The sequence below is a fragment of the Bubalus kerabau genome, chromosome 3 (genome assembly GCF_029407905.1).
Source record: "Bubalus kerabau isolate K-KA32 ecotype Philippines breed swamp buffalo chromosome 3, PCC_UOA_SB_1v2, whole genome shotgun sequence".
NCBI classification, from domain to species: Eukaryota; Metazoa; Chordata; class Mammalia; order Artiodactyla; family Bovidae; genus Bubalus; species Bubalus kerabau.
In genome coordinates, this window is record NC_073626.1 from 67,961,359 (window position 1) to 67,985,861 (window position 24,503).

Sequence of the window (24,503 nt, forward strand, 5' to 3'; positions counted from 1 at the left end):
TTAATGTACTGATAACACTTGCTGCAAATCCATTTGTGGACTTCTCTGCAAGTTTTTGACCTAGAATTACCTGAATCAATATCGTTAGGTGGCTGGAGTGGTTTGATATACCTGCTCATTGCCCTCTTTCCCACAATTAGGGGGCACTTTCATAGGGTATCTGTTTCACTACAGGCCTGATCACTTTCCTGGGGAATTGCTTGAAATGCCAAAAACACTATTCTCCTCCCCAGTGAAGAGGCTCACTTCCTTTATCTCACCATCTGTCCCTGGTAAAAAAGTAAAGATGAATCAGCCAAGGTTAGAGTGAGGAATAAGGTACTACTACTCTACGTAGAAACAGTACTCTATCTCTCTAGAGCACCTGCATATTTAAAAAAATATATTTATTTACTTATTTTGGCTGTGCTGGTTACTCCTTGCTGAGCAGGTGTTTCTCTAGCTGTGGAGAACCGGGTCTATTCTCCCGTTGTGGTGCACAGGCTTACTGCAGTGTCTTCTCTCGCTGCGGAGCACGGACTCCAGAGCACGCGGGCTTCAGGAGTTGCACGTGGGCCCCGTAGTTGCCGCTTCCGGCCTCTAGAGCACAGGCTTGGTAGTTGCGGTGCACAGGCTTAATTGGTCTGCAGCATGTGGGATCTTCTCAGACCAGGGATTGAACCTGTGTCTCCCATATTGCCAGGCAAATTCTTTACCACTGAGCCACCAAGGAAGTAGCTCCATCTTGAAAAAAAATGAAGATTCAAAATATCAAAGGTCTAAACCAAATTAGTAGCTCTTAAAAGGTGGACGTTCAAGCAGTATTGTAGGTGTGTGGGTGGGGAAGATAAATTGGGGTTATCTTCCCTCTATCCCTCAGTTAAATCACCCACATAACCTGGAATTCTACCATAAAATTAGGCCCACTTTGGGAAAATGATTTATGGCTTTCATTTGGAGAGAGACTAAGGATAAGGGAGTCATAGTTCATTGTATCAAATTGGATAACCTTGGGATTAAGGGGAAGAACTTAAGTATTATTGACTTCACTGTTGTAGATCCATAGACACTGTGTCCCTGTCATATCAGATGCTGGTGAAAGTAAAGTCTGACGTGCTGAATTGAAATCAGACCTGCTGGATGTGTAATTCTTCATCTTTCTAAGAATTTTTCATAGAAAGAAACAAAGCCATGTGATGTTGCCATATAAAATATTTACTTTTTTTCCTACAGGATGTTGATAAATGGTCTTTTGATGTATTTGCCTTGAATGAAGCAAGTGGAGAACATAGTCTGAAGTTTATGATTTATGAACTATTCACCAGATATGATCTTATCAACCGTTTCAAGGTCAGAAACATGAACAAAAGTAAAATGCTCTTAGAATGAGTTATCTGTGTGAAAGTGAAAATGCAAAATGTTGATTCATTAATCAATTCATCTAAAAATGTTTCTGGGTTGGCAGATCACAGAACTGTGGGGATGAGTTCACAGCATGATATGGCTGTTCTCCACAAATCATTGACATTTCTTTATTTCCACTGTGGTATCATAAAGTCATGATAGCATCATTGCAACACGATACGAATGTCACCTTGAATTATTCATGGAACGCTCACGTAAACATTGGAATCTGTGTCTTAAAGAAATATGAGTTTCCTAAAATGCGAAATGAACTATTTCTGGCAGCTTTTCTTAAAATGAAAGGGCTTCTAATTAACTTCACTTAGAGCTATCTCAGCAACAAATTTGATTAAGATTTCTCAGTGTGTATCTATGGAGTCATGATATTTTTAGAGTTAGAAGTTACTTGGAGGTCATTTATTTTAAACTCCTTGAATTACTGATAGAAAAACTAGATTTTACCAGTTGTAAATGGAAAATTTTACACCTTTAAAAACTAGCCTTCTTATTTGACTCTAGAATATATAAAAATTTAAAGACTGCTATATGGTTAAGACTGTTATTTCATCCATCTTAATTAAACATTTGGGGGTTATAATTTTCATCAGCTTTGAAAACTGACAGATTAATGAACTGTTTTCTTGGAACAATCCGCATTTAACTTTAAGAAACTACTGCCCACCTCTGACTCACTAATGTGTCCCATCCCAAACATCTTTGTGCTCATGTTAACTTAGTGCCACTCTTTTGGTCAAAATATAATCCTAATTATTACTTTCTGCAGATTCCTGTTTCTTGCCTAATTGCCTTTGCAGAAGCTCTAGAAGTTGGTTACAGCAAGTACAAAAATCCATACCACAATTTGATTCATGCAGCTGATGTCACTCAAACTGTGCATTACATAATGCTTCATACAGGTATCATGGTAAGAAAGTCTTTGTGATTGAAGCTTGTTAGTTTGCAACTTCTAATCCCATTCCCTTCTCATTGTTTCTTTAATACTCATAAAAGTATTATAAGTATCTTCTGGATTTTTGAGGGTTAACAAGTTATCTATAATATACATTTTTTTTAAATATTTTAACTCAGTGGAAAAAGATTTCCAGAAGCAAGTGAAAACATACTGCAATTTTTTTCAAAATTTGGACCATATGACATTTTCATTTGTAAATTCCTGTGGCTCAGATAGATGGTAAAGAATCCACCTGCAATACAGGAGACCAGGATTCAATCTGTGGGTCGGGAAGATCCCCTGGAGAAGGGAATCACAACCCACCCCAATGTTCTTGCCTGGAGAATTCCATGGACAGAGGATCCTGGCAGGCTACCTACTGTCTATGCTGTTGCAAAGGGTCAGACATGACTGAGTGACTAACATTCACTCACTCACTTTCCCCATAGGAATCAACCTCCAGAAAAGTGACCTAGAAAAAAAGCCTTTGGAATAAAAGTTAGTTGTAGTGCTCTTCCCTCATTTCATTAACCAGGCTGACCTCACTAGCTTTTTCTCTTTTATATGCTTGTATCACTAATTACAATCAAATCCTAATAGATATTTTTGTAAATTATTCATGTGGATTTTTCCAAATTCTTCGTCTTCCTCTTTGCATCTGAATGGATCAGTTGATGACTGGATAAATGGTTCAGCAGTGCAAATCCTGGAACAACAATGAATAGATAATGGGAAGTCTGAGACAGCCTGGAATTCCTGTAATGTCTCAGAGCATAGGATGACTTCCAAGAGATAAAAAGGGAAGGGCAGTCCTTCCTTCTGAAGGTTCCAAACTGGGAGGGGTTCATCCCAAGGTATGAGTCATTGTTGAGATCCCCAAAATCTAAGTACATTTTTGAATTCTCATGTGTTGACCTACGTGAAGCAGTACCATAAAACCCATGTAAGTAGAATGGTCTAGCAAACTCTATAATATACATTGCCTACCTGTTTGGATTTCAGACATCACGTCCTTTTTATTGGTGTGGGTCATTGGCATTCAGAGCTACATGACTAGTACTCCTCCATATTTCATCATTCTTCCCCAGAGACTGTATTCCTTACCTAGTGCCACACAAAGCCCTTACAGACACAATATGGAGCCCTGAAGATCTTGAAAACTTATAACAGGTACACGATTCTCCAAGTTTATTGTATACCTGTGTGTTATATACATTTCCCCTCAAGAATCTAGTGTTTTATTTACTACATAAGATCCCTTTTCTATGATTTGTCGAAAGGTGTCTTATACAATGACTAAAGAAATTATCTATTTTACTTCTGCATCTTTTTTTTTTTTTTTTGCCTCCTAAATATTGCAGATCTATCAATGCTTTGGGCTCAGATTCCACTCCTGCCTGGTATTTCAATTATCTGTTTCTTCAAAACAAACTACTCTAAACCTCAATGACTTATAACAATAATTTATCGTATTTCTCAAGGGTTGTTGGTTAGAAGGTCCCAAACAGAAAGTTCTCCCTTGGGGTCTCTCATGTGATTGTGACCAGCTAGCAACTATGGAGACAGATATCTGAAGACATCACTGGGCAGGCATCCACAGTGGTTCAGTCATATGGCTGGCAGTTGACGATGGCTAGTAGCTGAGAGCTCAGCTGGGCTTTTAATGAAGAAATTTTTTGGAATATCACTGCCAATTCAATAGAAATTCACATTATATTGACAGGATCAGCAAGTAATATAACTGCTTTGGAGTTAAGGCCTGCTTTGGGGGAGGCAAAAACCAAAAACCTTTACTGATGCAGTAGCAAGATTCTCTTGTAACCTTCTAGAAGGCTGAATTATATGTAATCATACCTTTGTATTCTCTTTTTAAGTTGTAAATATAGATATCACTCAGTTAAGGCATAAATGTGCCCAATGAGCCAAATCAAATGTAGTCATGGTTGGACTTGGTCCTTGGTTGAAGTTTACTCATAATTCATTTGACACTTAAAGGGAGGAAAGAGAAGTTAGCAATAATAAGTAGAAACAAACATTCAAAGATATAGCTTTAAAATATTGTACAATTTTAAAAAGTAGTATGTATGACTTTCTTTATATGTTTCTCTTCCCAGCATATGTGCATATGCATACACACATGCACACAGATTCTTTTAAAGCTCCCATTGGTTTAATCAGACTTCCTTGTCACAGCTGTTCCTTGGACTCTGGTTTCCCTGGGTTTTATATGCATGGCAATTAATGTGAAAATGGAGAAGGAAATGGCAACCCACTCCAGTGTTCTTGCCTGGAGAATCCATGGACAGAGGAGCCTGGTAAGCTGCAGTCCATGGGGTCGCTAAGAGTCGGACACGACTGAGCAACTTCACTTTCACGTTTTACTTTCATGCATTGGAGAAGGAAATGGCAACCCACTCCACCATTCTTGCCTGGAGAATCCCAGGGACTGGGGAGCCTGGTGGGCTGCCGTCTATGGGGTCATACAGTCGGACACGACTGAAGGGACTTAGCAGTAGCAGTGTGAAAAACAGAGTGCCTCCTGACTCCTGCACATGCTGTTACATGGGGAATAAATGCTGTAACATCTTCCTGGTTAGATCTGCTTGCTTTTTCCTTTCTAAGGTCTTGGTCTTGAATCTGATAGCGAGGTGGTTTTCATTTTACATGTTTATCATTTCCTGTTTTCTGAATTCTGTGGCATTGAAAAGTTAAATGAAATATTTAAGTGTTAGTCTGAAATGGAAACTCAGAACAAAATAGAATGGAAAAGCTCTGCCTGCTTTGGTATAAAACTATCTGCTTTAATTATGAAGTATGAGGAGAAGATATATGCCATTTCAGGGTGGTAGGTAACCAGGATGTTGTTTGCTTAAGTACTGCAAATGTAAAGGCAACCAAATAAAAGTCTCCTAGTTCAGCTTTGCAATCTCGGTGCTGACGATGACATTAAACAGATGAGGGATGCTATATTAGCGGGCAAATAGAGAAATTCAAACCCACAATGTGAGTTTACCCTCAGACTTGCAAGGAAGGCTTGTTCCAGAATCTAACAAGCTATTCCAACTTCTCTGGGAGATGGGAAATCTGGCCCAGCCTGGCATGACTCCTAGAAAGTTGAAATTGTTAGTAAAGATGACATAGTCACTTTTTGAGATACTAACCGATAAATATAACTTCACTATACTATAGCAGGTTTGCTTTAGAAACTTATTTCTAAATTCATCCTTTAACAAGAAAAGTGTTGGTGGACTCAATTCTTATCCCTTAGCTTGGCCATTACAAAAATAGTTGAGTTGGAGACTGTCAGTGTTGTCTAGGATCAGGAAAATACATTTAAACTAATGTGAAATTTTATGATTGATGATGAGAGGAAAAGCAAAATGAATTTTCAGTGTATTGACTATTTTGTCAAAACTAGGTTATACTACCAGCTCAACAGTTTTTTGCAAGCTATTTTAATAAGCTTTTTAGATTAAAAAAAAAGTGGTAGAAGTTGAGTATTAATTTTCACACATATGAATGTATTGGTTCTTTGAAACAAACAAACAAAAAAAGCCTTATAGAAATATGCATTTAGCTGAAGACCCAAAGATTTGATATGGAGAAGACAGGGTCACTTACCTTAGTGTTTTAGTCAATGTCCTGCTGTTTCAGAATGGTCTTATCAGCATGGCGTTTACGGAGCACTCCAGTAGCACCCTAACACTATCAGGTGACCAGTGCAGCCTGTTAGCTGCAAAATGTTCACAAGACCATTGCCTGAACGGGATTGCGATGGAGCCGTTGTCCTTCAGTTTGTTGGCATCATATTGGGATACTCTCAGGCCTGGAGTAGGCAGTGCAGAGCTGATGAGACAGCTGACCCTCTGTTTCCCTCTCTCTCCTTTTGTCACTTGTTGCTCTGTGCAAGGTGACAGGGGCATGTGGTAGCTTGAGCTATTTGCTAGAGATCAAATGCTTCACCATGTACTGCCAACCCGCTTCCAAATGACTCTTTGAATATGAAACCATCTGAGAGCCTTGGCAAGAGAACACTTATATTTGAGGGCTCCTGGCATTGTATTCTCTCTGATACTGAGTTGAGAGAAGTACTTGAAAACTATTCCTTTGGAACTTGTAGTCCTCTGATGATACCCAGAAATAGCCCCTCATACTTTGAAACTACTCAGTTTTTCTCCAATCTACAAAAATATGCTACTATGTCTCTATTCTACAAACTACATGGAAATTCTGTTCTTATAAATGACTTCCAATACAACAGTGTTTGGAAGAGTGGACACAGTGTGGGCTTTCAAGGCAAGCAGATATTGATTTCAAACCTAACTTCCCCACTACCTAGCTTCCTTGCCGTCTACTTCTGTTCCCTGGTCACTAAAATGTGGTTTAATAATGCCAACCACCTTGCAGTATGACAGTGAGGAGTAATGATATCATATGTGGAAACCTAACCTAGTTCCTGAAACATAGCAGCAATTAGTAAGAAATATTATATTTATTATACTATATATTAACTTATATGTATTATGTATTAATACTATTATAATATACTCACTTTACACATTGGGTTAGTTATAGCAAACTAACTCAGTCTATTCAAAGGGATAGAGAGAAAAGGTTCAAAACTACCTGTAATGTAAGGGGTTATTAATTATGCTTTTTTAGATACACCAGGAACTAACAGGTTAATGTGACTTTCTAACCTAAAATTCTCCCAGCCTTATACACACATACACACACACACACATACATTCTCTATTGTATACACACACACACACACAAAATAATTCAGATATGAAAATTACATCATAAGTCTTAAAGCTTTGTTAGCTTCTCTACCCATCAGTGTATCCAGTTAAATTATCTAGAAATTCTGCTTTTGAAACCTTAGAAGAATGTATTTAACATATTGCCTCCCTTAAATAATGAAGGCTATTGTCATCCACAGAAGGAACTGTTGAAAGAACAGAAATTTTGGAATCAGACAGATTTCAGTTTGAATTCCTGCCCTGCCATTTGAAAGCTATGTGACCTACTGCAGATTGATTCACTTCTTTAGGATTTGGCTGTGTTATCTGCCAAATGAGATTTAAAACATTTACCTTGTAAATGGTAAATAGGGTGATTATAAAAATTAAATGAAACCGTCTGCCTAAAATGTCCAATTAATGTTAGTTCCTTCTCTTTCTCTTTTCTTTCCATCAACACTGTACATGGTGTTAATGGCAGTTAATACCTTTCTCTGGTATAATTTGAGGGCTTTACAAGTAAGTCTCCCTGGGCACTTCTCTAGGCAAAATGCAGTGTAGATGAAGCACAATACCTACACTCCTCATGACTCTTCAGTTTAACTCTTTATTTCTGTCCATTAGGAATAAGAAGAACTTAGGTTATGTACTGACCACTGTTCTGGTTGGGAAGAGTGATATGATTCAGGTTTATTCTCTGTGACTTGTCCTCATGAGTCATTTACAAAATCCTTGAATTTAAGCAACCATTTTCTGAGTTAGAATTCTCATTTGACACCAGTATAAAATAAATTGTCAACCAAGGAGATAAAAATTAGCCCCCAGCTCTACTTTCACTAATATGAAATAGATGTATTTTTCAATTAAATGTGAATGTTCAATGTTTCTCTCTTCCCAAACTAGTTAAATTTAATTGTTAAGATGATAGTGTGACAATAAACAAGATGAATTCATGAAGGAAGTACTGTTTATGGGAGGCAGAGATTAATAAGACCAACAACAGGAAGCATATATATAATCAATTTTGACAGCTAGGAAGATAACAATTTTAAATACTTTGAGATAATCTATAATTAAAATTTATCTCTGATTTCCCAATTTAATTTTTTTACAATTGCAGCTTTATAGTCTCTGTTATCATAGTAGATACAAAATGTTGCTTTTAAAAATCACAGATAAGTCTGTAAATCTTAAATATAACCAATAGGAAATATTTAAGAAGATGGGTGATTTTTTTTCTAACAATTTTCTCTAATGAAGCAATGGATTTCTGGGGGTTACAAAATCTGGTTTAACTTAAATTGCTATTCATTTCATGGTATTTAATTCCATAGTCTCAATGGGGACATTGGAGGCTCAGTCCCAGTTCAGCCTGTAATATAAGCCTTTACGTCATTTCCTTTTAATGACTCACAATTAAATGAACCTATAAACACAGTGCAGCTAGTTATATTAACTCTCCTTGGTTCTGAATATCATTTCTGCTTCAGTTATCCAACTGTGAGGCATTTATTTTTGAATTGCAATCAGTAAAGATATGTTAGTTCACTATTATTTTCCAGATCCAATACCTTAAACAGTGTATTTAAGGAAATGAAAGTCACTCAGTTGTGTCCAACTCTTTGCGACCCCATGGTCTATACAGTCCATGGAATTCTCTAGTCCAGAATACTGGAATGGGTAGCCTTTCCCTTCTCCAGAGGATCTTCCCAACCCAGGGATTGAACACAGGTCTCCCCCATTGCAGGCGGAGTCTTTACCAGCCGAGCCACAGGGGAAGTCCATTTAAGGTAATAAGTTCAGTAAAATGCCATTTATTCTGTATTTACTATATGATAAGACTTGTGATAGGTGCCACACCTATATCAACTTTAAATTTCTTTTAAAATCCACAGGGGGATGGTCACTAATTCTCTTTTCATGGAAACTGTGCCTGAGAGAGTAAATAACTTATTTGCCGGGTTTAAGACCAGAATTCTCTGATTGCAGTCTCTTTCCACCATTCCCTATTACTTCCTCCTAATATTAAAACTGGTGAAATTCAATTCAGCAGACAAATGTTAAGTTCCTACTATGTGCCAAATACCATGATGTGTTATATGAAAGCAGCAAAGATGAATAAGACTGTGCCTTTTGGCAACCATGAAACTCAACAGTGTCACCTCCACTGTTTGATTCATAGCCTTACAGTGGCTTCTCCTTGACTTTTATTCAAAGTCCTAATTCATCAGCTCTCATCAAGGTAATCTATCGACTCTTTCCCATACTCCACCTTCTCTTTTCAGTCTCCCTTCACTTGACTGTCCAACACAATTGTACTCTCAGCAGTGCAATTTCCATATAGGCCTCTACAGTACCATTCCATATTTACTCTTTCTATTCAGAATCTCTGTTCTCAACCTTGCATTTAACTACCAATATTTGTCCATCCTTCGTCCAAGATCCACAGCCACCAAATAGATGTCCTATCTACACCTTTATTCTGTGAGTTTTCATCAAGTATGCATGTACTTTACATTGTATTTTTCTGCTACTTTGTGCAAAGCCTTTTCCATGTATATGGAATAAGACCATTAAGAGCAAGTTCCATGTCATTTTGGGTCTTCCATTCCTGCCATCAAGTGCTACCCACTTACAGTGCTCTCCAATAGAACTTCCGTGGTGATGAGACGTTTTCTGTCTGCACTGTTCCGTAAGACAGCCACTTGCCACTATTGAGCAGTTGACATGTGACTACTGTGACTGAAACAGGGAACTTAATTTTACTTATTTTTAATTTAAATAGTCACGTGTGATTGTCATATTGATCCATGCAGTTAAAGTGTTACACAACATGTGAGTGGTGAACAAACTATTGAATTACCTAAATGAACTTATAACAGTAGAGAAAATTTGTTAAACCATCTAATTGATAACAACAAAATATCAATGTATTTGAAGCAGTGCTCTGGATTTTATGTGAAAACATTTACTCTTTCATCGCTATTAAGTTTAACTGTATCATCATAAAATAGATGTATTATGAAGAGCAAACGATAAACTCTTGGAAACTCTTCTAAATTTCTAAATATAAAACTTAAAGTTCAGTTTCTCTAATGACCAAAGTAAACATTTTCAACTCTTTTCTCATAGTAAATTCTTCTACAAAAGTTGAGCTAAAAGACATTTTAATATTGTATGAGTCATATGTTAAAAATTACTGAACTCTAAATGATTTCATTTAGAGTTTGGGTGAGGTTAGCTTTACCCAAATTGGTAAGGCTGTAAATTCAAAATTCATTTAGAGCTCACCTTTTAAATAATAGAAAATTATCATTTTTTCCAATCAACAAGGAAAATTATAATGTCTAGATTTTTAACTTACAAGTCATTAAACAATCATCAACCTTGTGAAGCATCCACTATGTACAGTTAATGGAGATGAAAAAGGGAAAATTATTTAAACTTCATAAAAAGAATTTTATATAATGATTTATACTGTGTGCAATGAAGCTTTCTATAGAAAGACAACATTGACTCTACTTTGGATGTGATGGAATCTTTCCTTGATTTAATAGCACTGGCTGACTGAACTGGAAATTTTAGCAATGGTCTTTGCCGCTGCCATTCATGACTATGAGCATACAGGGACTACAAACAATTTTCACATTCAGACAAGGTAAGGTAACGGATTAACTTTTCTAAGTTAAAATTTGACATTTGTTTTTCTGAGTATTACTTATTCTTTAAGAGGATTTCAAAATAATAATGAAGATGTCTAAAAAAATGAATTTAATAGATTTTAGCAAAGTGCCTTCAGCTGCAAACACTTCAGTCAGTTCCTATTTATGTTCTTTAAATTGCTAAATATGCCACAAAAAGATAAAAGATTCTATTTATCAAGAATCTTTTATCTTTTTGTGGCATATTTAGCAATTTAAAGAACATAAAAATGTATAAGATAGTTTTTCTGTGCCCAGAACTTATGTTAAACTGTCACGCAAGGCAGACATTTATTCACTGGAACAAATCTGGCATCATTTGTTTGATATCAGTTTGTCAGTTTTATGTCAAGGCATCAGTTCAGTGTCATTATGTATTTGAAAGAATGAAAATTTATTTTTGAAAAAAAATCTAAAAATAAAACAAATCTTATTTCCAGGTTAATAAGCAATGTTAAAACAATTAGAAAATTGGATTTTTAATTGTGGTAATAATGGTAGTTATTCAAATCAAAATATCAGAGTAGAGGTGCATTAGTTGGTTAAGGCTGTCACACAATACTACAGTTTGGGTGGTTTAAATAACAGACATTTTCTCAAAGTCCTAAAGACTCAACATGCAAAATCAAAGTGTAAGCAAGTTTGGTTTCTTCTGAGGCCTCTCCCCTAGGCTTCCAGATGGCTGACTTCTTGCTGTGTCCTCAGTGACCTTTTTCCTTGCTTGAGCATACCTTGGGGTCTCTTCCTGGTCTTACAAGGACATCAGTCGTGTTGGATTAGGGCCCCACCCTTATGACCTTTTTTAACATTCGTTGTGTCTTTAAAGGCCTTAGCTTCAAATGCAGTCACATTCTAAGGTACTGGGGTTAGGATTATAAACATAATTTGGGGGAACTCATTCAGTCCTTAATAGAAAGGGGCTTTAAGCTCTTTCTGGTTGCAAAGAGATCTCATTGCTCGAGAGGCAGAATTTGGTCCAGGATCATCAGGATCTGATTCACTTGTATACACGGGATCCTGAATTTCTATGTCTTCCACTGGTCAGAGATGGTTAAGATGGAGATGTAAGTTAAGAGACTGATTTCACTCTGGAACTACTGTAGATCTCTCTTCTTGTTGAGGGAAAACTAAGTTGAATTATTTTTTGTTGTTTATTTTTAGCTCCTAGAGTAGATTTAGATTTACATAAAAATTTAACAGAAAGTACAGAGCTCCCAAGTACTCCTTCCCCAATCCCACAGTTTCACCTGTTTTTAACATCCTACCTCAGGTGTGGTACAGTTGTTACAACTGATGAACCAATATTGATACGTTATTATTATCTAAAATCTATAGCCTACATTTGGAGAAGGAAATGGCAACTCACTCCAGTATTCTTGCCTGGAGAATCCCGTGGACAGAAGAGCCTTGATGGGCTGCTGTCCATGGAGTCGCACAGAGTCGGACACGACTGAAGTGACTTAGCATGCATGCATAGCCTACATTACAGTTTACTGCTTGTGTTATCCATTTTATGAGCTTTACACATGTATAATGCCAAGTATATACTATTACAGTATCATCCATAAGAGTTTCACTGCCCTAAAAGTCCTCTGTGCTTCATCTTTTCATTCCAGCCTCCCTCCTTCCTGCTTTAACCACTGCAATCCCTGATCTTGTTAAGGTCTCCAGTTTTGCCTTCTCCAAAATGTCATATAGTTGAAATAATACAGTATAAAGCCTTTTCAAACTGGTTTCTTCTACTTAACAATATGCATTTAAGGTTCCTCTATGTCTTTTCATGAGTTGATAGCTCATTTCTTTTTATTACTGAATAATATTCCAGTGTGTGGATGTCCCAGAGTTCACTTATTCAACTACTGAAGGATATCTTGGTTTCCTCTAAATTTTAGAGTTTGTGTAAATGTTCATGTGCAGATTTTTGTGTGGTCTTTTTTTGTGCAGTTTTTTAACAGCAATATTTTAAAAACTGACTTCCTAGCTATAGGAGTTTGTTGTTTTTATGTGGGGAATATAGAAACATTAAAATACTTGGCATTTTATAGCTTCAAGGGATCCTACAGTGACTGAGATCCACATTCTATAACCTCTGGTCTAATCCTCACAGTCTAAGAAGAGAAAACAAAGATCTCAATAGAGGAAATTAACTAAGAATATGCACATAGTCACTTGATGCCAGTAGCAGGGTTGAGAAACTGAGATGAGGGACACTTGCTCTCAATCCAGTCTACTTAATGTAACTCTGCTCCCATGGCCAAAGACAGACATATAACAGTCATAATCTTTTATAGCCTTCAATGGATGGACTTGAAAATTATGGCCCCTTGACAGAGACAGAAGGGTTGGAATTCAGACAATGAAATGTTGGAGAAAGCATTCTGTCTATCCCTACAGTCTCCCAGATTAAAAGAGCATAAGTGACCAGGAAGACCTTGTGCAGCAAGAATATTACTAACCACACATTTATAGCATATAGAGATGTCTTGTTTTCGTTTGTGTTAAACATCAAAGGAAAGGGAAACTATGCAGATCATTTTTGCTTAGCAAAGGCTCTTCTACATCCACTAAATTCATAAGTGGGATTTTAAAGACAGCTCATTATTGAGCTGGGCCCTGAGTAGGGTCACAGTTTTGGGAATTAGAGAAGGGAGCAAGTGATTTGCTTCCAAAAAAACATTTCTTTCTCTTTGTACTTTGCAAAGTAAAGGCAATGGACTGGCCTCCAGCAGCAGTATAAATTATCATTCCTAGCTTTCTCCTTTTATCACTGATTTACAACTGGATGAAGATTCACAACTTACTTTAGACAGCAGAGAAGAAAAGTAGATGGTGAAAAAGAAGGAGGAGGAAGAAGAGAAGGAGAAAGAGGAGAGAGAGGAGGAAGATGAATACACTTTTTACCATTTTATATTAAGAAGCTTTGTATAAAAAGTGAGGGAAAGGTCTGCTAGTATTTTATTTATTTTCTTATAAATTTTCTATTAGGATCAATTATTTAATGGATTAATTCCACAAGAACTTGAGCATTTTATGAACAAAAAGGTTGCAGTGATCACAGATGCAACAATATGATGTGCTTTTAGAAGCTCTGTTGGCTTCACATTTTGTCCAAATATTGTCCAATATTGGTCTTATGTTACTGATATTAATAATTTCTATTTTGTATTATTCTTTGTTATTTGTATTTAGAGTTGCTTGTTTAATATGGAAACCTATTTACTAGATAATGCAAAATGTCTGAAAAATAATTTAAAACATGGTGCAAGGTTAGATTTGAGTTCAACACAGACATTATAAGCCATAGAAATCCTTGAAAGTGTAAATAAATAGAGATAATTTCCTCTTTGTGAAAAGCAAATGCTAAGCGACATGTTACCATGGACACTGAGTATTGCTTAGAATTTTGTTCTTTCCATAGCAGTCATAGATTATCTCAAACATTAAAACCATTCTGTATTCTCAGCATCTTGTTGGATTTATGAGACAAAATCACATAGACTTTGTTGTAATTAAATCTGATTAAAAAACACATCTTTGTTTGTTGCTGAAAGGAAGAAATAGTGATGCTTAGATCCCTATTATACAATAAACTTGACAAAATGACCATGGATAAATCTGAGGTTGTATGATACAAAATATGTCTGAAGATACTTGCACAAAATATATTTAATTTTCTCTCAAAAGGATTGCATATATGTGTTCCTAGTTCAGTTTTCTGTATATTGAGCTATGATTATTGATAATAAAATTTAAAAGGAAATGACCTATTAGGCACTAGAATAGTTACTTCCTCTTTTGTTTCCAGAACTGTTATAAAAGTGGAATAACATATGCAGATAGCTAAGGGCATATATTACCTCCCCGCAATAGATTTCCTTTTAAATTTGATCTTTAACAAAGACACAAATACAATACAATGGAGCGAAGACAGTCTCTTCAACAAATGGTGCTGGAACAACTAGAGAGCCACATTAAAAAAAAAAAAAAATCCAGACCCAAACCTTATACTGTTCACAGAAATTAATTTAAGATGAATAATAGACCTAAATGTAAAATGAAAAACTCCTAGAAAATAACATAGGAGAAAATCTAGACGATCTTAGGTATAGCAAGAGAGTTACAAGATTAGCCAAAGAGTAGGAGAAAATGTTTTCAAAAGGTACATATGAAAAAAGACTATTGTACAAAACATATAAAAAACACTTAAAACTCAACAATAAGAAAACAAACAGCCTGGTTTTAAAACTGCTCCTTAACAGACACTTCACCAAAGAAGACACACAGATGACAAATTAGCGTATGAAAAGATTCTCCATATTATATGTCATCAGGGATATGCAAATTAAACAATGCGATATCACTATGCATCTATTAGAAAGGCTAAAATCCAGAACATTGACAGCACCAAACACTAGTGAAGATGTGAATCAACAGGAACTCTCAGGTGTCACTGATGGGAATGCAAAATGGTACAACCATACTGGAAGACAGTTTGGTAGTTTCTTATGAAACTAAATATATTCTCACCATATGAGCTGATAATTACTCTCCTTGGTATTTACCCAAAGGAGCTGAAAACTTATGTACACATGAAAACCTGCACATGGATATTTATAGCAGCTTTATTCATAATTGCCAAAACTTGAAAGCTACTAACATGCCATTTAGCAGGTGAGTGGATAAATAAACTGTGATACACCTAAATAATGTAATATTATTTAGTGCTCAGAAGAATTGAGCTATCAAGCCATGAAAAGATATGAAGGTAACTTACATGCATACTAAAAGGTTCAAGAATCCAATCTGAAAAGGCTACATAGAGTCATATGACATTCTAGAAAAGGGAAAACGGTGAAGACAATAAAAAGACCAGTGGTTGCCAGGTATTAGGGTGATGGGAAGGGAAGTCTGAATTGGCAGATCACAAAGGATTTCTAGGGCAGTGAAAATAGTATAATACATTAATGGTAGATACATGTCATTTTACATTAGTCCAATTCCATAAAATTTACACCACTAAGAGTAAACCCTTAATGTAAACTATGGTCTCTGATAACAATGTTTAATGTAGGTTCATCAGTTCTAATAAATGTACCTCTGTGGTTGGGAATGTTAATAATGGGGGAGGCTATGCATGTGTGGGACCAAGGGGTATATGGCAAATCTCTGTACATTCTGCTCAATTTTGTTGTAAACCTAAAATTGCTCTAAAAGATAAAGTCTGTTTTTTAAAATTATTATACAGTGGAAAAAAAAATGAAAGTAAGTACTTCTGTAAATTTAGGTGTTCACTTATTGGATTTTTACTGATATTATTATGCCTTATGCCTTGAGTATTGTTAATAGATACTCATGAGGTCTGAAGAAATCCTCTAGTAGGCATTTTGTTTTTATTTCTTAGGTCAGATGTTGCCATTTTGTATAATGATCGCTCTGTCCTTGAAAATCATCATGTGAGTGCAGCTTATCGCCTTATGCAAGAAGAAGAAATGAATGTCCTGATAAATTTATCCAAAGATGACTGGAGGTGAGTTTCAGAGGAAATATAGAGGAAATTTAATTTCAGGGAAAATGTTATGTAATTTAACATGAAGAAAACAGATGAAAGGCAATCCTTTAATCACAAAACAAACTAAATTCCCCTTGACTGGAAGATTAGTACTGGAAGACTATTCAGGAACAAAGCTCTGTAGACGGAGCTGAACTATTTCAAGGCCAATTTAACGTCTATATGCATCATAACCAATCCATAAGACCATGTATCACATAACACCTTAAGATACATAATTACATACTCCTTGAAATGGTGCTAAAGTGCTTAGTCACTCAATCATGTCCAACTCTTTGTGACCACATGAACTATAGGCCTCCAGGCTCCTCTGTCCATGGACTTCTCCAGGCAAGAATTGTGGAGTGGGTAGCCATTCCCTTCTTTAGTGGATCTTTCTGATCCAGGGATTGAACCTGCGTCTCCTGCATCTCCTGCATTGCAGGCTGATTCTTTACCATCTGAGCCACCAGGAAAGCCCTCCTTGGAATGGAGTTCTGCTCAATTGTACCGATATGTGGTCTTACATTTATTCAGAATTTTTGTGTCTGATTCCTTCATATATTACTTTTTTGTACATGGATATGAGCTTTTCTAAAAAACAAAAACTCACCATTTGGGGAAAAAACTACAAATATGCTACAATGACCTAGATGCAGAGGGTAATCTTAAATATTTCTCCAAACCATCTGTATTCTTAAAAAAAAATTTACATGAAAAGGTATTGCTTATTGCCATGCAGGAGAAAATAATAAGATATACCCCTCCCACTTAGTATACATTTCCTCTTTTCCTCTTGATCCTCTGGTCATCATTGTCCCCTTCATTTACTGTAGGATTGCCAGATACATCAAATAAAAATAAAGGACATACAATTAAGTGTACATTTCAGATAAACATAGAGGTTTTTTAGTGTAAGTACATCCCTAGTTAGCTCTATGGTGGGGCTAATGGCGACCTCCTCTAAGAGGGCTTATGCCATACCCAGGCCTACTGCACCCAGAGCCCCTGTCCCTGCGGCGTCCACTGCTGACCCGTTTCCACAGGAGATGATCAAACACAGTTCTGTCTCAGTCTTTGTGGGGTCCCTGGGTTCTGGTGCACACAAGGTTTGTTTGAGCCCTCTGAGCGTCTCTGGCAGGAATGGGGTTTGATTCTAAACTTGAATTCCCCTTCCTAACGTCTTGCTGGGGCTTCTCCTTTGTCCTTGGACGTGGGGTATCTCCTCATAGCCGCTCCAGCACCTACCATCTTATTGGGGTTTCTCTGACCTTGGACGTGGGGTATCTCCTCATGACTGGTTCAGCGAAATGCAGCCACCGCTCCTGATCTTGGACATGGGTTATCTCCTCTCCACACAAAACTGTGATCAATAGACTGTAAACATGCTCATTAAGTTCCTTGGCTACATCCTTCAGGTTGCCAAGGACTAATTCCAGATCCTCCACCATGCTCTTGATCTGTTCCTTCACCTTGGTTTTTTTGGGTTCCAACAATATTAGAGGGGCTACAGAATCACTGCAAATGGTGATTGTAGCCATGAAATTAGAAGATGCTTGCTCCTTGGAAGAAAAGTTATGACCAACCTAGACAGCATATTAAAAAGCAGAGACACTACTTTGCCAACAAAGGTCTGTCTAGTCAAGGCTATGGTTTTTCCAGTGGTCATGTATGGATGTAAGAGTTGGGCTATAAAGAAAGCTGAGCACCGAAAAATTGATACTTTTGAACTGTTGTGTTGGAGAAGACTCTTGAGAGTCCCTTGGACTGCAAGGAGATCCAACCAGTCCATCCTAAAGGCGATCAGTCCTGAATATTCATTGGAAGGACTGATGCTGAAGCTGAAACTCCAATACTTTGGCCACCTGATGAGAAGAGCTAACTCATTGGAAAAGACCCTAATGCTGGGAAAGATTGAAGGCAGAAGGAGAAGGAGACAACAGAGGATGAGATGGTTGGATGGCATCACCGGCTCAATGGACATGAGTTTGAGTAAACTCCGGGAGTTGGTGATGGACAGGGAGGCCTGGCTTCCTGCAGTCCATGGAGTCGCAAAAAGTTGGCCACGACTGAGTGATTGAACTGAACTGACATCCCTAGTATTCTGTGACCTACTTATATTTTTTAAAAAGCTTTATCTTTAATAAAGCTCTCATTAAATCAGTTAACACGCTGAAAACAATCCAATTCAGATGCAAACATCAAAGGTTTGTTTGTTTTATAATTTAAATCAAGCTAAAAGGAAATGTCCAAAGAAGTAACCTGGGATTAAGATCTGCCTTAAAATAAAGAAATAAGAGGTTAATTTAGAGTTTAAAAGAGGCCCTAATTTCCCATGGTTATTTTTTTCAAATATTCAAACTTCCTGGATTTTCAAGGCCAGAAAAAATATGGGCTCACTTTTACAGACATAGAAAAACTGTAACGTGGGAAGAAAGAGGCATTTTGTTTTGGGAACCCAGTTCAGGGCTTACATTTCATTCCACAGGAAACATAGCCCAGTTGGGTCACCAACCTAGGAAGGATCTAATCATAAAAGGCAGCACTGTTGGGTTTGTGGAAAATAGAAGGGCAAGGGTAGAATCAGGTGCCGAGTTGGTTCCTAAGGTCCCAGAGATTGACTGTTTCCATCTAGAATATTAATGTATTTCTTCATCAGTGATTATCCTTCCCAGGGGTTATATTTGCATTATTAATTTTTGTTATTCCTTTGAATTAACCCTCTTCTTCTCTAAGTTGATTCTGTTGTTGTTTCAGTGTGATATTTTTCTATTACACTCTTTTCTTTCATGTCTTTATTATTTATTCTAATAGTTTGGTCCTGTAATATTTTATATTTTTGTACAGTAGCTTACTGTACACAACAAGTAGCTTACTGTACAAAACATCCTAATTGAATGGTTTTATCATTTTTTTTTTTCTTGGCCACGCCACACAGTTTATGGGATCATAATTCCCCACAAGGGATTGAACCTGTGACCCTGGCAATAAGCGTATCAAGTCCTAACAACTGGACTGCCAGGAAATTCCCAAATTGTTTAACAAATACCATAATATTGTTACTGGGTCCAAGCTTGCTCTGTTTGCTGCACAACAGGCCAGTGAATCCTAGAGACGAGGTGTTGAGGCAAGGAAGAGACTTTAATCGGGGAGCAGGCAGACAGCGAAGATGGCAGGCTAGCACCTCAAAATAGCCATCTTATTGGTGTCTGGATGCCAGGGGTTTTTTTATAGATTAGAGGTTAGGGGAGGTGAGAAATCAAAGTGAAAAGGCTATTAATGTTGCAAACATCTCCTAGAATGCCAAACCCCAGGCAGGGAATGTGTTCATTTCTTCCTTCCTGCCATCCACAGGTGGACAGGGTTGTGAACAAAGGCAATTTAGTTTGTCAGGCAGAGGAGCAAGATTCTCTGCGGCAAACCATTCTGTATGAATATAATAACAAAAGCAACAAAAAGCAAATCAAAGAGACAGTTCCAACATGGAGTCAGAATTGGCTTCCTCCCTGAAGCAATATCACATGATTTATGAGTTGACTTACATATGATTTATGATACGGTAGAATTTAATAAATCCAACACTGTTTCCAAAAGCTATAAAAATGCATTTGCTAGTATAACCTTACTCCTATTTCACCAAGAATTAAAATATTGATAGCTTTTTAAAGACTTGTAGGTTTTCTGTTTGCATATCTATTTCTTCAAGTAACTTTAGTAACCATAAATGCAGCGATTTTTAAATTTTGGCAAGAAAAATTTATAAAGAATACATTTCCTTTGTGTACTAGTTTATTGATATATTATTAGTTGATTATTGATAACACCTAGCATTTACTGATTACTATTACAAAACAGAATTCAACTGAGTAAATTTTAAAGATCTTACTGACTTTACCCAACAATTCGTGAATTGGGCAAAATCCCATCCAGCAGATAAAAAGGAGCTCCTAATAACTGTACAAAATGGCCGAATTTTATAAGTAGAAACAGGCAAGACAAGAAAGTTATTCTAGCAAGGATCTGATTGTTTCAGGCAAAATCACCTTTTGGGGGGGATAATAGGGGTCTATCAGGCAGATTTCCTCCCTAGTGCTGACCAGATAATTGATTGGTTTAAGTTTTCACTCCTGGGGGAGGTTAAAACTATAAATTAGGTATTAAATCTTGGTTTGATGTGGGTTTAGCACAAATAATGCATTTTGGGTCTGTTGTTTCTTTTTTCACATTATCTGCAAACTACAAAGTATTTATTAAATCTTACAGATTTCACAAAACTTTTCTCTCATTTTTCCTACTTAACATGAATGTTTAGGTACAGTTGGTATTGTAGCATGGATATCTCATAATTTAGAAGAAAAAATGTAATTGAGAATAACTGTATTAACTTCTTTGATATCTGCCATTCCCTTAATATTTGGGTAAAAGTATATTCTAAGCAGGCTATCCAATATCATGAACAGTAAGTAATCAGAGTATTGTTTTCTCATTGCTGCCATCCTAAAAACCCAGATGAATTGAGCACCCGTAATTTGCAGCAAGAATCTCCAATCTGTGTTGTTTTTCAAACAAATCATTCAATCATACCAACTTTAGGTAAAACATCTTTGACACAAGATCATAATTCAAGTTTGCCATACACTTATAATTTAGCTAACTCTACTGGCCACAGAATAAAAATAAAATATGATTTCCAGCATAAGTGACTTGTTTACCTATCTGTACTGAGCAAGCAATGAGTTGTAGAACATGCAAGGCTTTGCTGGGGTTACTCATCTCCTGCTTAGTGTGAGAATGATTTATTCATGCATAGGCTTTGTGATATGGTCACCACATTTACAGTGTCTTGGTTACAATTTCAACAGTACCAAGAGCTCTGTCTATGATATGTAGGCTCAAGGTCCCCAGAGCTTAAACGGAGAATTCCCAGTCACTGATAGTCTTGATTTCCTGGACTTCTTATGATGGAAACTTGGTACAATGCAGTGGTCCAACTGCCAGCTTTGGTAGTACTACTCTTGCAGTTGAGTCTTATCTCTGCTGTATACTAGCTGTGTGACTGGGCAAACAACTCAGTCCTCTTGGATTGGAAATAATAGTGCCCCTCACATAGAAAGCACTTAAAACACTGTCTGGATTGAATAAATATTGAATAATGGTGGTAGCTTTACTAATAGTAAATTCTTCCTTCAGAGTGGTTTTTCTCTAAAATTGGTTAGGATCCTTTCTGATATTAATTATTTCTAAAAGTAATATTTAGAAAGTATGAGTGGGGAAGGGTTGTGTATATGGGAGGGAAAGCATGCAGTTCTTTAAAAGGAGATGTTACACAGCATCATTCACAGATTGCTCTCCTGGCAACGTCCTAAAGCCAAACTTCTATAAGCTCTTTGATATTTAAAAATATAGCATCTTTTCTGCTCATAGCATTAGAAAAAATAAAATGTAATTCTTTTTTTTCTTTTTTTTAAATTTTATTTTATTTTTAAACTTAACAATATTGTATTAGTTTTGCCAAATATCGAAATGAATCCACCACAGGTATACATGTGTTCCGCATCCTGAACCCTCCTCCCTCCTCCCTCCCCATACCATCCCTCTGGGTCGTCCCAGTGCACCAGCCCCAGGCATCCAGTATCGTGCATCGAACCTGGACTGGCAACTTGTTTCATACATGATATTATACATTTCAATGCCATTCTCCCAAATTTTCCCACCCTCTCCCTCTCCAACAGAGTCCATAAGACTCTTAATATTAAATGTTTCACTTGAGAACAAAGAAAAAAGGCCAAACTTTTCTGCTTTTGATGACTCCACAGGGATCTTCGGAACCTAGTGATTGAAATGGTGTTGTCTACAGACATGTCGGGTCACTTCCAGCAAATTAAAAATATAAGAAATAGTTTGCAGCAACCTGAAGGGTAGGTTATATTTTGTTTTCATATTAAAGATCTGTGGGCTTGGACTTGGAAAAGACTGTGGTTGGTTATTTTGTTCTGATGATTAGAGTATGCCCTTGTTTTGACAGGCTTGACAAAGCCAAAACCATGTCCCTGATTCTCCATGCAGCAGACATCAGTCACCCAGCCAAATCCTGGAAGCTGCACCACCGATGGACCATGGCCCTAATGGAGGAGTTTTTCCTACAGGTGCCTCTTTCACATTGTCTGGGCAAATGCTTTTGGAAATAGTGGCTGTGCATATTAACATGCATCTTATCTGTACAGAATCCAGACCTTGTGACATTACCAACTGGCCACACCACATTCTTGGGACTTCAGGCAGAATTTATTAATCTCTCAGATAAACATATTAAATAATCCTATGTAGTATTATACATGTTTTAAAGAGGGTCAAGTCTTGGATTTTAGTTGCCAAGCTAAGAGAGAAGGAAATGAACAGATTAGAGTTGTTATCAAAAGGTAAAATGCTAGGGTTAGAGTTTTCAAAGACAGAAAATAGCTTTCATCATAAAAAGGGAAAGGGAGGATGGGTAACACTTCTGCATACATCTTTTTGTTTGGAATTTATTTACACATGCATAGCTGCAAGGGTGGCTGAGAAATATAGTTTTTAGCTGGATGAACATGTACCTAACTGCAAGAAGCTATTGTTATGTGAAAAACCAAGCCTGGATATTGTCAACAAAAAATTAATCAATAGCCAATATAAGAAAGAGATGGAAAATTTTATTTGAGTCAAACAGAATTATAATCTAGGAAAGTCTCTCAAAGAGTTCTGAGAACTGTTCTGAAGAGGTAAAGGGGGAGGACAGAATATATGTGATTTTGGCAAGAGGGGTGCGTGTAATCAGGTACACGTTTCCACAGAAAGTTGCTGCTAGTCACTAGGAACAGACATCTTAGTTATGCTTTTCTAAGTATGGAAAGATACAAGAATCCAGGTTCATAAGAAATTTCTGCTGAAAATATTTAACTGTCTAAGGGCCAGTTCTGTCCATTTCCCTAGAACAAAGTGCCTCATTCTACTCTTCACTCTGAATTCCTTTCAGCGTGTGTTATAAATCAGCAACCGCAGTGGCTAATGACTTCTTGTAGAACTGGATGGTGGGCAGTATTCTTTATTTTACAATCTCTTCCCTTTGTTGCTGCTGCTGCTGCTAAGTCGCTTCAGTCATGTCCAACTCTGTGGGACCGCATAGACGGCAGCCCGCCAGGCTCCCCCATCCCTGGGATTCTCCAGGCAAGAACCCTGGAGTGGGTTGCCATTTCCTTCTCCAATGCATGAAAAGTGAAAAGTGAAAATGAAGTCGCTCAGTCGTGTCTGACCCTCAGCGACCCCATGGACTGCAGCCTACCAGGCTCCTCCATCCATGGGATTTTCCAGGCAAGAGTACTGGAGTGGGGTGCCATTGCCTTCTCCACCCTTCCCTTTAGGTCCTAATTTTGACCAAGATTTAGGAGACACTTCATGCCCAGTTTGTCCCATGGAGCTAGGAATGCTCATTCCCATGTCAGGCAAGTGTTTCATTGATAACCCACTCAATATACTATTCCTGGACTGTACTCATTAACAGTGGCCAAACACTTCTGGAACACTTGTCATACTATTCTGTTATAGTTCAGGAAAGGGTTTCATCTTGTTGCTTCTTCCAATACCTAGAGTTACACTTTTATAATCATTGATCCTATAGAACTGTGTATTTGAAGCTGCCTAATCATTAATTTTATTTGAGTCTCAGCCACACATTTGGTAACACAAGAAACAATAATCATGAAAAATCAGCAGAATACAAATGATAGAGCTAGTAACATTAATAAGTTTATGTGAGTACTTAAGAACTCCCGTTAGGCATGGTCCATATCTCCCCAGGTCACCTGAGCAGTCTGTTGTGCAACAATCACTACCTTTAAGGGAAATGATGTATTGGCATTGTACATAAAGTTCATCAAAGACGGCTGCACATACAAAGCAAGCCGTGGGTCATCTTGACTCCTTGTGACGTTGAAAAAGTTATGTTATTTTCTAAGGAGGGACATGGCTGGTGCCAGAAGGAGAAAAATTCATCTTTATGATTAAGCAGGTATTTCTGCCCCTGGCGAGGTTTGGTTAATGCATAATGCACGTGTACAATGGACACTTGAGGGGAGGGAAAAGGCCCAAATGGGCAGCAAGAAATTATGTTTAACTTTTCCTTGTATTGCCTTGAAATGTGA

At 37.2% G+C, this 24,503-nt stretch overlaps 1 protein-coding gene across 3 annotated transcripts in view; it reads left to right on the forward strand.

The window, feature by feature from the left end:
- Positions 1-24,503, forward strand: part of PDE1A (phosphodiesterase 1A) — a 316,405-nt gene that overhangs the window by 228,881 nt on the left and 63,021 nt on the right. For all 3 annotated transcript variants that reach the window (XM_055572013.1, XM_055572012.1, XM_055572011.1), the window contains exons 5-10: positions 1,213-1,329; positions 2,168-2,308; positions 10,638-10,738; positions 16,183-16,308; positions 22,146-22,247; positions 22,355-22,475. In XM_055572013.1, the coding sequence (XP_055427988.1) occupies positions 1,213-1,329; positions 2,168-2,308; positions 10,638-10,738; positions 16,183-16,308; positions 22,146-22,247; positions 22,355-22,475 (708 nt within the window). The remainder of the gene's footprint in view (positions 1-1,212; positions 1,330-2,167; positions 2,309-10,637; positions 10,739-16,182; positions 16,309-22,145; positions 22,248-22,354; positions 22,476-24,503) is intronic.